Source organism: Balearica regulorum, chromosome 16, assembly GCF_011004875.1.
Source record: "Balearica regulorum gibbericeps isolate bBalReg1 chromosome 16, bBalReg1.pri, whole genome shotgun sequence".
Taxonomy (NCBI): Eukaryota; Metazoa; Chordata; class Aves; order Gruiformes; family Gruidae; genus Balearica; species Balearica regulorum.
In genome coordinates, this window is record NC_046199.1 from 6,646,098 (window position 1) to 6,661,231 (window position 15,134).

Genomic DNA, 15,134 nt, shown 5'->3' on the forward strand with positions numbered 1-15,134 from the left:
TGACTCTCCTCGCTGGTCCCACGGGCTGGAAACCACCCGGAGCTCTTCTTCCCCGAGTCTCCCACTCAAGTGTCATGTTTGCCACAGTGTCCCAGGTTTAGTTTCTCACATGAAAATCTGAGTTCTGCGTTAAGTGGCAGAATGGCAAAGAGCCAGCTTTCAACATGTCTTTTATCCTCAAAACAGATTCATCACTTAACTGTGTACGATACATATCTATATTTGATGACATCAACTCAAGCAACAGTTCTCTTGTGTTAACACCTTTTCATGGGCATTGATTTCTCAGTGATGTTCAAGATATCAGCTTTCAACATACACACGGTTTAACATCAGTACAACTTCACCTCTAAAATAACCGTAACGGGTATCAAAGTGACTTTTTCCTTCCTATATTTTAAAAAAAACCCTTCTGACACTAATGAGATGACACTTCCCAGCACAGTGTAACACTCCACAAAATTTATTACCCTCCTAAGTAACAAACCTCAGCATCAGTATGATAAATGCCAGTTTTTCAGCTACCGTCCAACCCTCACCTTCTCACTAGCGCTTCGCAAGGTGTTCACCTTCCAAACCCAAATTCTTCCCTTACTGATTTCTACATGGCTATTAAAGCAAAAACCCATGTGTGAGGGTCACGAGGCCATGGAGAAGAATGGCGCATAGGACGCTATCCGTTGCCTCCTGTGGTGGATGTCCAGACAAGGGCAGGAGAATTGACCCCTAGATGCAGGCAGGCAACAGGGCCTCTGCTGCTCATGGTTCCCTGTCAGGGAACCTGCTGAAACTGGTGTGATACCCACCAAAGACCTTTATAAAAATCTCATCCTCAGTCTCTTCTGCAAAATGGAAATGGGAGCACATCTCTGCTTCATGAAGGGTTTATGAAAGCTGCCACTCTGGAGGCAGAGTGGCAATACCTCACACTGATTATTATCCTTTCAAGCAGATGTAATTATGCTAATCAAGGCTTGTCTGATGCTGAATTTTACAATCTAGAAGTGCAAATCATCCAGGATTAGTAGTTAAAATTTAGTGGGAGCTGAGGGAAATTCTAGAGAAGACAGGAAGAACTGCTCTGGAGTCAGTTTTTCCTAGTAAATATGATTTTTGAGGCTGAAAAGGGATGTTTCAGGAACTGCCTCACATGACGCTCCACTGCCCTGGCTGGGAGCTGGACAGCACGTGTCTGAAGGATGCAATGGGACACTCAGGGTGGTACTTAGTCCTCTTGGTCCATCTCTGTGGTCTCATTCACTCCAAACCCCCATCTGAACCTGGAGGGCCCATCTCTAAAGCAAATCCAGTCCCATGCTGGTCCCCAGCACTTCACCATTTCAGTCTTGCCTGCCCATGCCCCAATCTCTTCTGAAGACCTCGCTCAGAAGGCAGGGAGAGGAACTGAACATTGCTTGGGGCGGGTTCCCCAAATGCTGCTGGCCATAAAAAAATTATTTCTTAAAGATTAATGCACATCTCCTGCCAAAAAGATTAATCTTCCCAAGGAAAAACTTCTTTTAAAGATGTGCTTGTTGGAAGGCAACATGCTGCTGGGATGGTTTGCTGGCTGAAGGGCCTCCTCTGTTCTCCCAGCTATTTTAACCCCTGGCCTCAGATAATTTCGGCTACTTAACGGGCATGTGGAAATCTTTCAGCTTTCCCCAAACAGAACAACACAGAGCATTTTCTACAGAAATCTCATGACAAAGTCCCCCAGTTGCTGTAGAGGCAGAAAGGTTCTTGGATTAATCATGGGAACAGCAGGGAATTAAGAAGCCTGGGGAGATGAATGCACCAGGGTTTTGTTAGATAAATGCTTAAAAAAATATAATCCAGACCTACTTTGTTTCAAGCACCTCAGAAGCTGAGAGAATTCACTGAATCTGGCTGCAGAAGCCACTTCACTTCTGTAATTTAATCTCATTGAGGTGCATTATGTCAAATAATTACCTTAATGAAGACTAATGGCAGAAGGGAGGAAAATAATAGAGATGCTTTGAAGAAACGAAGCTGCAAAGCTGCTTTGTTTTTAACCTGGCGCTGATTTAGCTCCCGCTTCTCTGGCTCTACCCCTTACAGAGGTGTCCGATCTGCCTCTCTTTCTGAAAAACTCCCTGAAAATTAAATTAAAAGGAATAACTTGAGAAAGAAGTTCTCCAGCATGGATGTGGTGAGGAAGGTAAACGAGCTCTTCCCCCACCTTGGCTCCCACATATTTTCCATTTGACCTTGCCTAACACTGGGGCTGTCCTCCAAGTCATCTGAGCTATCTCCCACCATTCCCGGAACAACTGACTCCAGACCTTCTAGAATTAAGGGAAGGAAAGGAAAGGGGGGGAAAAAAAGGGGGGGGGGGGAAGTAAATTTAGCCCATTTTTCTCAAATTAATGCAACATGTGACATTTCACCTTTTTTTTTGGGGGGGGGGAGCAAATATTTTCCCCCAGACTTCACTCTCTGACTCTGGAAAATTAAACGCATGATCCCACTCCACAAGCCTGTGCCCAGCCATTGCCACAGGTCTCAGACATCCCTTGCATTTCCAAAAGTACTCTTAGTTTCTCACACAGTTTTTTTCCTCCTTGTGCTTCCTGGACAGCTTCTTGTAGAGGTAAAGCATCCGCTTCTCCTCCTGACTCTCAAAGAAGGAGCCTGCGATTTTTCTGCACAGACGGTGTGCATAGGTTTCCAGAAATACAGTGGCATAGAGGATGCAGAAGAGCAGCCCCACGACGAGCAGCACAGAGGGGTTGGGAGGCATCGGAGGACTGATCCTGCAGTGGGCCGAGCTGAAGATCAGATAATGGTGGTAGCTTCCTTCAAAGTCCTGAAGTGGTAATTCTTTGTAAGGAAGTTGTAAAAGTTTCCAAAAAAAGGGCAGGATCCCTATTTTAGCCTGAAATAAAGAGAATTAAAAGTTAAATGGGGTATGAAGAAACAAAAAACAACTGGTTAGTATGAAAACATCAGCCTGGGGGTGTGCAATCACCGTTACAGTTTGTTTGGGTGCATTAAGAGGAGGACATTGATATGCATGCAAACTTCAGGCTGAGCGAGAATAACAGCATGTTGTGTGCTTGGCGTGGTGAGACCCAGTCCTATCTGTCATCTTTAGCTGCTCTTACAGAGGTCCTAACAGGGATTCACTGAGGGAGATTGACAAGGAAACACTTAATGCAGACAGCAGTATTAGTGGCTGCATATTTGAATATTGGAGGTTTTTTCTAAGCCCCAATTATTTTACTGTAAACTCATCATAAGCAGGCATCTGAGCTAGGGAACCCTGGGGCTGGGGAAGGAGAAGGCTGCATGGCAGAAGAGGAAAGCTAAAAAACTAAACCAGAACTAGTCCAGATAAAGTATATTAAAATAGAAACTGGGGAGGCTCGTGAAAAGGATTGCACAGGGTGACAACAAAGCCAGCGAGCAGAGCTTTCCCTTTAAAGAACAGCCACTACAATAAGGAGACATCCTCACAGCTGAGACATGTATTCATCTGCTTCCCCCTTTCTCTTGTGCTTGTACCCACTCTGCGGTGGGGGGGGGGTGATGCCGCAAGGACACCCTTTCCTCCACTCTGCCTAGGGAAGGGACCTGGAGATACAGACTCTTTGCAGCATGAGGCACTATTTGCTCCTCTCCTCGCTCCCAAGGAGCTGTAATTTGGAGCAGCTAAATGCTGCTACTTGATGCACCGGAAGGAGCAACTGAGGTGGTGCCTCTACCTCCTCCCCTCCAAGCCTGGTACATTGCTTGTCCAGCTGGCTGCTGGGGAGGGGAGTAAGGGTTGTGTAAATAAGGCTACAAAGACTGCAATCCCCACCACCGCTTTCCGTGATGTGATACACAGCAGGGTCCCCACGCAGGGAAGGAGAGGGGACCCCAGCACTTACACTGTATTTGATGTTGAGAGTGACGGGCACCGTGGAGAACTGAGCTGCCTTTCTCACCGCAGTGTCTGCCACGCTGAACGCAAAGTGGTCCAATGCCACGACCACCAGCATCAGCATCAGGGCCACGGTGAGGAGCATGGCTTGCATGAGACACAGCATCACTTCTTCCCGGGACAACTTCAAGCCTGTTGGTCGAATGAGGTTTTTGAATGGGCCCACCAGCAGATGAGTTGCTTTTCTGTCCACAGCTAAGCACTCCAGCTTCTTGGTGATGTAAAAATTGTCAAAGCGGAGGTTGGTGAGGTAATTTTTCAAATACCAGGTGGACTCAAAACAGAGATAGAGCATGGAGAAGCCGGCAACCAGCTTGTTGCCTACTCGTACAGAGTCTTTGACCAGTACCTCAACAGCCAAAAAGTCCCTCCCAATTTTCTCACCAGCAAGGTGCATTTGTTGGTAAATCAAGGAGCTGTTCTTAAGCAGTGAAAACTGAAAATGTCCATTCATAGGTCTATAAATATTAATGGAATGAGCATTTTCTTGTATTGCATCCCCAAACTCCCAGGAAGCTGTGTCTAGCAGAGCAGTTGAGTTCAAAAGACTCTCAGAGGAATTCTTGCAGATGCACTTAATAAGCTGCAGTATGGTTTTAATGTTGCTTATGATGTTGGGAGTTATGTTAACCACTACTATCATGGTGCAGGTTGACAAGAGAAGCTTCCGGCCTTGTTTGGTACCTAACGTAGGCATGATCATACTGAAGACACAACGGGCAGGATGCACCAAGAAAAGGGTGAGGAGAAGGAGCAGACTGAAGGAGACAGCCATTGCAACGGACAGATGCCAGGAGTACTCCAGGGAAGCAAACATCCAGTTGTAAAAGAGGCCTCCTATCACCGCTGTAACGCAGGAACACTGCAGAAACAAGGTCCACAGCTCTCTGCCGTTTGCTGGGACAGGCTTGGAGTAAACTGACCATAGTTCTGCCACAGTCCTGCGCACCTTTGGGAACAGAAAGTCTTCACAGTAGACACGGGCTCTCCTACTGTAAGAAGAACAAGTACATGGGTGTTAGCAGAGGAAGTATGGACACGCACTAATTAGGGGCTTTCTCAAGATGATCAGTCATGAGTCTTTAATGTCTTTCTCTGAGTGCCTCTGGTCTCTCTCTTCTCTACTTCTCTGCTTACCTGAGTAGCTGAGACTGAGCTCTTCCCTGGAAGCACACAGGACAGTGAAGTTCAAGGCATTTCTTGAAAGATCAAATACCAAGTACAATGTGACAGCTCCTCCTCTAATGCAAGCACGGGAAAGCATTGTATTATTCTACAAAAATCATAATAAAGTAATTCAGAGGAGCCAACTCGTTGGCAGTGGCTAAGGGTGGCTTTAGCAGTTATTCAGAGGATGCTGGAGGGACAAAGAGGAGGCTCTTGGCTGCTGTGGAAATCGTGAGACCAGCTCTGTAATTTCAAGGTCTTCAATGGATAAGAGGCAGCTGAGTGAGAGTTTCTGATCTCCCTGTTTCTTAAGAGCAGACAGAACAAAAATCTGCAGGTTTAAGGGTGACAAATACAGAACTGATCAGAGGAAACAATTTCACACTGAAGCTCCAATGCCAGAGGAAATCTCCAAGGACAAGAATTTGGCCACCGCAGACAGGATGAAATGTCCCATAAAGCTATTTAAATGTCTAATGGAAACAAACATTTGGGAAGGAATATAATTTCTCAGGCCTCACATCTGGAGTGACTCTCCGAAGACCAGAAAACCTGGTGGGGAGAAGGAGCCTCTCCCCAGGATTAAACCCAGCCAGGCCATCCCCAGCTCTCCCCACCCAACAGCAGCCTCAGTTATCCTTTGAGGGAGAATTTTGACTAGCAAAGGAAGCTTTTCAGTGGAAAAAGGCCATTCAACAGCTATCAAGATGGAGGGAAAAGAGAGGAATTAAAGCAGATGCTACATACCCAGCGGCAGAGAGGTGCCCCAGTCTTGCTCGAAAATTCTCCATACTCCAGTGCCTTATTGCTCTGAGAAAGGATCCTGGCTGCAACTGCTGGGAGATGCAGGATAGAAAACCAAGGAAAATGGTACCAGAGAGCCAGGACTCCACAAAAAAAAAAAAAAAAAAAAAAAGTTTTAAGGCAATTCAGATCAGCAACGCTGGCAATTCCTGAAGTGAGGGGGAAAACCTGGTGTGTGAAGCCTGGGGAATAACCCCGCTACAGGACAGATGGGATGCACAGCACTGCTTGGGCTTCACACTTCTGATCTTACTGTTGTTGCAGAGAAGGCTTATTTTCATGACACACAGCTGAAAAAAAATGAGTCAATGACATACAGACTGACGAAGATGGAACAAGCATCACATGTAATATGGAGTGTCACCATTGGTCATGGGGAAATCAGCTGTCTCATCCCAGCTGACTCTTCCTCCCACTGCCTACCAGCGAGCAGCAAGGTTAAGATTTCTCTCAGAAAGAAGGGGAGGTTTTCCTCCTTCAGACACCAGTCATGACACAAAGGGCATGGTAGGATCCAGCAACCCATATGCTGATAATTGCTCATCTTTTCTGGCAGGCTGCTGCTCCCTGGTAAAACCATGAGCCCATGTGCAGGGTGCACAAACTGCTTAAAGGCTCATCTCACAGTCCTAGTGGAAGAAGATGAAGCTTCACACTCGAATCTTTCCCAAATCCCTATAGCCAGCAAATCCACTGCAAAGAAAGACCTGCCACAGCCAGGATTCCCAAAGCGCTAAGAAGCTCCCAGACGTGCAAGCCAGAACGTGTGATCTCCGTGGGACTGACTCACCTGACCCCTGGGATGTGTAGGGCACTGAGCTCCAGCCACCAAATCTACTTGCTGGGAGACGAGGACCAGCCCATGGGGTTTGCTCCTCAGTTCTGTCTCCAAAGAAGAGGATTCCCTGTCCTCCGGTCAGCTGGCACACAAGAAACGCGTACCACCGCTGCCTACCTCCTTGCAGTGAGCTTGTGGGTTATGGGAACCTCCCCTGGCTCCATCAAACCTGCCCCTTTGCCAGACACTCTCACGCTAAGCCCCCACTTGTAGGCAAAGGAGACACAGCTCCCCCAGCCCCTGCTGAGGCCACTCAGCACTTACAGGCACCCATTGTCCCGAGCAGAGCCCTCCCGCTGGGTGGGAACCGCCGGGCCCCCGGGATGTTCTCATGCTCCCCTGGGCGGGAGAGGGCAAAGGGCTGGAGTCAGCCCTGTCCTGGCCGTCCCTCGGGATGGAGCACGCGGGGCTCTGCTCTGCAGCAAGCGGTAGGAGAGCAGCACCTTCCCCAGGGGACACAGCCAGACCCCACGGCAGCGGCAGTCATCAGACGGCGAGCAATCATGAGCACAAGTGGGCAGAGCAAACCTCTGTCTGCATCCTCAGCCCTTCCTGCAGGTACCAGGCAAGGTCCTTTCCACCCTTGCTGCTCCACTCAACAACTCTGCTTTATTGCTAGAGTTTTTCTTTTTTCCACATGGCTGGTAGAGCAAAGGTTTCCTCCTGGTGCCCTGGAGCTTGTGCAGAGGGCAGAGATGCCAAATGAGAAACTTTGACTGACTGGCTCCAGCCGGGAAGAGGCACCAGCCAGTCGGGTGTGAAAGAAAGTGCTATTTGTTTGGAGCATCCATAGCAATTGCTTGCACAGGCCATGAATTAGGTCTTGAATTCAATTTGCAGACTATAAAGGACCACCCCAAAAGGCCCATAGCTGTACCCTACAAAATTCATCAGGTTCTCCTTAGTCACTATTCTGAGATTAAACTTCTTTCTCACTGTATTTCAGAGCTAAATGATCTTAGCATCAGTCCCTGGGACACCATCCAGGCTAAGTAGGTAGCTTTCTGGGCAGAAAAAATGCTAGCAATAGACCACAAAGAACAAAAAAACCCCAACAACCCTCAAGTCCACAACGCAGTGATGAGTTTTTTCTGAGCCTGCTGCGTCATCTGGCAAAGGAGAGTCTGGGGGGAAGCTGTGTTTGACCAGTAACTCCAGGCAGCACCAAGAAGTGTTTGTATGCAAAGTCAGACCTAGATTTTCGTCTGGCTCAACTCAGAATTGATCTCCGCAGGCTGGACTATGTGGGGTAGGAGGGCTGTGGCATAAAGAGAAGCTAAATCTGGGATATCTTATACCCCGAACTGATAACCCATAAATGAGCTAGAACCATCAATGCCTAACTTTCCCTAGGACACAATGAACAAGCTTGCTTTGCTAAAAAATAAATAAAAGTGTGTGTGTTTATAGACGTACACGAAGAACCATGGCCAAAGGCTAGGGAGCAGGACATGACCTGACCACGCATCTCAGCGACGCAACTGTGACATCTTGCGGTCACATCCTGCTAAAGTACCTCAAGGTCTGACTTCACTTCAGCTCATAAACTAGTCTGTGGGTGGGAGAGTTTTAAGGAAAACTGGAGAAGGAGAAACAGGAGGCTGGCGAGCCGGTGATGGGGATGCATACGCTACGTCCTCTCAGGATGCTCCCAAGGTGCCTTTTCCCACCCCGTGTCACTGGGATTTTGTGGCCCGGCTCCCAGGTGGTATAAAGGGGCTTTGCTTTCTTGAAAAACTCCAGCCTCTGTACAGCTAAAGCTCTAAAATTTTCTAACATCCCTGATTTGGACTTTTCAGCACTGCAGTAGGAGACAAAGAAGAGACCCACATGCCTGGAACTAGCTTGCTGTAACAGAGGGTTTCGTTTGTGACGCAGCCAGAAAGCATAGCCTGCCTTTGCTCCGATTAGGGATGGTGACTGAGCTTGTACCCACCAGGACACAGATTGTAAATCCCTTTCTGTTTGCAGCCCGCAGTGCTCACAGAGCGGGTCCCTGGGCATTCCGGACAAGAGCCTCTTGGCAAGACCCCTGTAGTGACGGGGTAACTCCGCGGTGGTGACGATGGTGGCAGGGGGTGCAACATAAAGGAGCAGCTGTATCACAGGTAGAGCGCAGGGTACATGAACTATACAGCTTAAGAAAATGAATAGGTAAAGAAGATGAATAGAGGGCTAAAAATAAGACAATTTAAGGCTGAAGATACTTCTCCATGGCAATATCATCAGCACCTGTTGATCACGTTATTCTGCCAATTCAAGAAATTGAGGGTGTGGGAAAGATTAGCCCATTAGTGGTAATTCTTTGCTTGGTAAAATCACATGCAGATGAACAACTTACGGTGATACAGAGCCAGGTCATGTCTTCTTAGGTTTCTACTATGGCAATATGGAAAAATCCCAGCAATATCCTTTCAGTGACTGATGAGGGATAAATGTGATAAGGGAACCAAGGCTATCTAACCTGCAACAGCTGAATTTCCCCCATCATACCAGGCTTTCATTTGTTTCAGGAATCTTTCCCTCTCTCTCCCGAACTTCCAGCATCGCTGCTGGGTGCAAATCGGCTGAGCACAGCGCTGGAATCGCTCACTGCTGTAAAGACCCATATAGCAGCTTTTCTGTGTGAACCGTTTGTAAACGCAACTTGAATGCTTCTGGGATAAAAGATACTACAAAATACTTTCCTACTGTAAATAAACCAGAATGATTTTCCTCCAAGTGTCTCAGGAGAACATGTGGATGTTGGTCCGGGATTGGATGGGGAACATCAAAGGAGTAAAGCAGAGATATTCTGGACGTTGCATTTCAATGCGTGAGTGGCATTTCCTGTTAATTAAAATTCACAAGCAGGCTGCTAATGTGAATGGCTTTTGTGATGGTTGTTGGGTTTTTACATTCCTTGAGAAACGGTGCATAGGCGGGCAAAGTTCCTTTAAAATAACACAGTCAAAGTAGTAGAAGGTTAGTATAGTACTTGAAATGCCCTTTCCTGGGAATTTTCTTATCTCTACTCACATCACAGACCCTTCAAGAATAATGGGGTTGACTTACCATTAAAAGCTGCTTTTGGCAAATTTTAGTACTAGCTGCAACAAATGGAATCAGAAATTATTCATGCAGTCCAGTTCACCCTTGAACTCCAGAAATACTGAATCTTAAAATTCCCATTAAAAAAAAAAAAATTAAAAATCAAGCATTCCAGACTAGTCCTACTCTCACAGATGCCTGGATATGAAAAAGCAGAATTAGGTAATGCTGTTGTCCACACACCTTAAACCAGATCCTCTGGGGAGCCCTGGGAAATGCAGAGGCTGCTGATAGAGCTGGCAGAGCCAGGTCTTTGACTAAGGTAGAAGTTTAGGATCCAGGTGTTCCTCACACCTTTCCCAGGTCTGCCAAGGCCCTGTTGTGTGACCTTGGGTAAGTCACTGGTCCCCTCAGTTCCCCATGTCAGCACAGAGATAATAAACCTGCCTTCACCGGCTGCATTTGTGAAATACTTTCTGATCTCCAGACAGACAGTGCCACAGACATGCCGGGACGCTGGCAGTGATTTTTGGAGACTTCTACACAAACTTTGTGGTCTCGGTTCTGCTTTCATGCCCAAGTAAAACTGTCCTCCTAGATTCAACCAGGATGCACCAAGCCAGAGCTGAGACTGTAAGTAAACCCGCGACCCCTACATCTGCAACGGAGCTGGATGTTGCCCTTTGAGCCTTGAAATTAGGCAACCCAAAGACCCTCGCTGCCTGTCCTCCAGGCTGCAGGGACAGAGGCAGCTCTGTTCCAGTGACCGACTCTGATCCCCTGCAGCAGCTCTAGCCGCAGCAAGGCAGCAGGACAGCAGGGCTCCGTCCTGCGGCACCTGGCCACGCAGGGTACAGCCCGTTCCCTGGCCCCCGCGACAGCGATGCCGTGCTGTTCACGGGACAGCTGGCTGGGAAAGGGAACTGCAGGGAGCAATTTTCCTTTCGCTATTCACCCCTTCTTCGCTTCCCTTCGCCATCCAGCCCTTCTTCGCTAAGGCATGACGAGGAGCACCCATGCACAGTCGGCACAGAGCTGCCCCGCGGAAGCGGAACAGGGATACGGAGCATCCCCAGCAAAGGCAGCTGCCGGGGCTGCACCTCTTTAGCACAGCAGCCCTGAGACACTGGGCTAGGAACCTTCCCGGTCTTGTTAGTCCTCTACTTAACAGGGCTCCGTTTTGGCTCAGACAGAGAGGGAAACCTCACTGCCCTCCTGCTCCTCCTGGGGAACCACTGCCCAAATCAGGGGGTGAAGCTAGGGCAGGGGGAGGCTTGGGCTTTGCTTTTCTCCTCTCAATCTACAGAGCAAACAGGACGATGTGACATGCTAACAAATGTGCTTTATTGTACATTTTTCACAATCATTAAGGATTTTGTTGAACTTAAGGATTTTTTTGAACTTGACCGATCAAAGTTCCACATTCAATTGGTTTTGGCGGTTTTGGTTCAACCCCCACGAGCCCCCCACCTACCATGCGACCCTAGGGTGCTCCCGGCAGCAGTTGTGGCTGGTGAGCATCGCCCTGCCAGCTCTCCCACCCGGCCCCAGGGTTTATCAGCAGCACAGGAGCAGGGGGGATGCGCCGGATCCCTACACCAGGCCAGTCTGCCTTGCCAGCTCCACCAGTTTACATCATCAGAGAAATCTGTCCCTGCTCAGGGATCCAGTCAATCACCTTCCCTAAACCAAGAATCATATCCTTCATCTTTCAATCCATTCATTTCAACGGCTGATCTTTTAAATTAAATATTTTAGATTCTTACAGAAAATTAAAAAAAAAAATCAAATCAGAAAAAATGGTGATTAAAATCACAGTCAATTTGCAATGCTTTCATTGAAAGTACCCAAGCAATCTGATCTAAAAAGATGTTAAGAATCAAAGCCTATTTTTCAGAAATGTCAATAATATTCCAATGCAAATTGTCCACTGTCCTATGACTCAGCGGGTCGCTCATGAATGAGTCAATCTCATAAACCTAAGACTGGCCACATTCACCAACGGTGAAACACCACCGATGTCCAAAGTTACGTCAGAAATTAATTTGGTCCCAAACCCCCATCTGTGTACTCAGTGCAAAGAACCAGGCAGCTATTACTGTCCCAGGTTTTCAAAACACTGAACATGTTTGGAAACAAACTGTTGCCTTCCTGTTTCCAAAGCTTGAAGTAATGCACCGAGTCCTATCAACACATCTCCTGAATCATCCCTTCACACACAAACCTGAAGAAATAGTCTTCATCTTCCATGAGAGAATTACTCATGAGATGGCAATGAGACCCCATCCTTCACATCCTGCTAGAAGCACCCAGCAACGCCGCCTTCCCCCCCGGTCAGATTCTGATACACTCACTCACATTGGGTTGCACATAAATAATCCAGTTGCCTCCACCCTGTTCCCAGGGCTGCTCTCCAAGACAAGGTAGGGTATCAGAAGCTAGAGCAGCAAAGCTCGCTAGATTTCATGGAGGGAGAGGCATCTACACAAAGATGCTCGATGCTTACAGGGCTGCCCAGTTAACAACCACCTACAACAGATGGACTCTGGGAGAGTCTGATTGGTACCTGCGGAAGGTGGGGAAAGATCTTCAGAGAAAATAACAAATGGATGTTGTGACACTGACCAGTATTTCTAAAAAATAAAATTAAACCAGAGGGTCCCATACGGTGTGAGCAGCCACATGGCTTTCCTCCTGTGCATACTCTGACGATTCTGGTGCCCAAGTCCTAAGTGAGTGAGTCCTTCCCCAGAGGTGGCTTTGTTCATATTTTATTTAGCGCACTTAAAGTGACATTTTCTACAGCTGTCAAGAGTGAGGTGGCATTTTCTGCATGAATGTTGGCCCATGCAGGGAAGGTCCCCAGCTGGAAGATGCTCTTGGCCCATGTGTTCATGGCCAAGCTAAGAAGCAGAACTCCCATAAGATTCATGAGCAACCCAGTTTTTGCCTACAAAAGAAATACAAAGACAACTGTTGAGTTTAGACTGGACATCTACAGCATGTGAAGCATGAAGCTATTTGAATATAAACATTATAAAAATGGAAGGGTTAATTGCCGTTAATTTTAGCAACATCTTAAGCAGGCTTTCTTGAGCCACAAAGGCCATTCTGCAGATGCTTACCAAGCTTTGATCCACCAAAAACATTAACATCTGTTTAGCCTCAGGAATGCAAGGAGGAACTGGGACCGAGCCTAATTTTACTTATAAGCTTTATTTCACTGAGCTGGGGAACTTTTCCTGCATTCAGAAACCTACGAAAGTCGAGCTGCTGACACTAGCAGGAACAGGAGCAGTGTCTGGGAGATGCTGAGCACATTCAAGATCAGCTTTGTCACCATTTGGAGCCACGGTGGCTCCAAGTTTCACAGGGCCAGATGTCATACAGGCTCCTTCCATATCCCTGTGCCTTCAAACACTGCTGAGAACGGTATCAGACTTCTGTCTTTTCACATTACTACATACTGAACTAGTAACAATCTGGAAAATTCATTTTTTAAACACTCAGGCTGATTGTTTTCAGCATTTTCTGTATCTAAAAGAACTTACCATATCCTTGACCATCAAGTGTCCAGAAGAAAATGCAATTGAGTTAGGAGGTGTTGAGACTGGCAGCATGAATGCGTAGGAGCATCCTATAGTGCCTGGTATCATTAAATAGAGGGGATTTACTTTCAGACGAATGGCCTTGAAAAACAGAAAGGAACAGAAATTTTACCTTGAGGATTAGGAATCACAGGCAGATATATCAAAGAATGCAAATAGCAAGTGCACCGTGCAGAGCTGTATCCCACACTTCATGACAAACAAGCACATATCTCGCCAACAACATCTGAAGGATTATTAGCCTCCAGTGTCCATGTTATGCTACAGGCACCTGTGTTGTCGCTCCCCAGGATTTCAAAGTGCCTGAAGCCCAGGAGCAGGAGAACCATACGGCACCTGTGCCAGCACAGACACAACACAAACCTGCCCATCCAAGGGGCAGAACGAGGAGGAGAGCAGAGAAGCAGCTGGTGTTGCCATGGGACTACCTTACCAGCTCTGCCAAGACAGGCAGAAAGATGATAATTGTGGCTGTGTTGCTGGCAAACTCCGTGAATAAGGCAATGACAATGGTGATGAGGATGACGGCCACGGGCGGTGGTACGCCCTCCAAGGGATGCAGACGGCCTCCTATCCAGACAGACAAACCGGACTCCTGCAGAAGGGGAGAGCAAACAAGCTGGAGAGCGGAGCTCCTGCGTCCCTGCAGGTGAACTGATCCTCTCCTAGAACTGCAAATTACATACGTCCTTCACCGACCCACACAAGCACCTATGTGCAGTGTCCTCAGGGTATTTAACAGCAAGCAGTTTGAAAGGAGTTGCAAGATCTCTTAACCTCCTTAGTTTTCATTGTTGTCACTTGGAGTTGAGAAACATGTCCTTCAAGTGTTGTCACCCCGCAGATGCAAACTTCCCAGAGCCAAATGAGAACCCCAAGTGACACCCTGATAAAATTCAAGTCTGTTGGGCAGAGTGACTGCAATGTGGCATCTGGAGAGGGCCTCACCTCACAGCCCTTTGCCATGGCAAAACCTCCTCCAAGCAGCAAGATGATGTTCCAGGGCACCGTCTCTTGGGCCTTCCTCCAAGTCAGCAAGGGCTGCGTCTCAGTGTTTGGTGCTAGATGAAGAGAAAAACCCAAACACCCACCCAAAGAGGAGCACGTCAGTCATCATCTGACAGAATGATATCATGAGCCTGACATCAGTGCTGAAGCTCACTAACCATGAGTTGCTGATGGTTAAAATATACATATGGCATCTCTTAAGCTAGACAATTAAAAGATCATTTAACTTGATATCAGATCTTAAAAAAAGGAAAAGAAATTCTAGCACTTAAAGTTTTCTTCGAGGCTTTCTTGAGGGAACATTCAATATCAGGTTATTTTTCTCTCTGTGACAGACATAAACATTGTCCTCAACAAATGGGAGTCATGGAAGGAGGAAAAATTCTACCATTTGAATTATGAAGATGTTATTAATTTTCCACTTGCCATTCAACAGCTGGCGAGTTTTATAGCAAAGAGCTCATCTCCCTGTAAAAATATAGAAGCTTAGCTATAAGAAAACTTATATTAACTAGAAAGCTGCTTAAGGCCTAGAACTGTTTTAAAGCCTATAATCGTGGGAAAGGGGTTTGTAATCAAGGTAACAGCTAACTGACCATGGCAATGTACAATGCTGCTATGTTCCTTGTACAGTCCCTACCCAACCGGACAATAGGCCTGGGAATATTAATCTTATGAAGTAAGTTGTAAGGGACAGGTGTATCCACAGCAAGGATACTGCGCATGCCTG

General features: G+C 47.1%; 2 protein-coding genes across 5 annotated transcripts in view; both read right to left on the bottom strand.

The window, feature by feature from the left end:
- Positions 1-173: 173 nt before the first annotated feature.
- OCSTAMP (osteoclast stimulatory transmembrane protein) lies at positions 174-7,501 on the bottom strand. The gene is made up of 3 exons (XM_075768758.1): positions 5,864-7,501; positions 3,897-4,941; positions 174-2,899 (listed from the first exon to the last, which is right to left on the bottom strand). The coding sequence occupies exons 1-3, from the start codon at positions 5,905-5,907 to the stop codon at positions 2,558-2,560; spliced, it is 1,431 nt and encodes a 476-aa protein (XP_075624873.1). The 5' UTR covers positions 5,908-7,501; the 3' UTR covers positions 174-2,557.
- Positions 7,502-11,115: 3,614 nt separating this feature from the next.
- SLC13A3 (solute carrier family 13 member 3) overlaps positions 11,116-15,134 on the bottom strand; it is a 35,159-nt gene continuing 31,140 nt past the window's right edge. For all 4 annotated transcript variants that reach the window (XM_075768290.1, XM_075768291.1, XM_075768289.1 and 1 more), the window contains 4 exons: positions 14,345-14,457; positions 13,830-13,991; positions 13,340-13,477; positions 11,116-12,738 (listed from right to left, as the gene is read on the bottom strand). In XM_075768290.1, the coding sequence (XP_075624405.1) occupies positions 12,553-12,738; positions 13,340-13,477; positions 13,830-13,991; positions 14,345-14,457 (599 nt within the window). In that variant the 3' untranslated portion in view covers positions 11,116-12,552. The remainder of the gene's footprint in view (positions 12,739-13,339; positions 13,478-13,829; positions 13,992-14,344; positions 14,458-15,134) is intronic.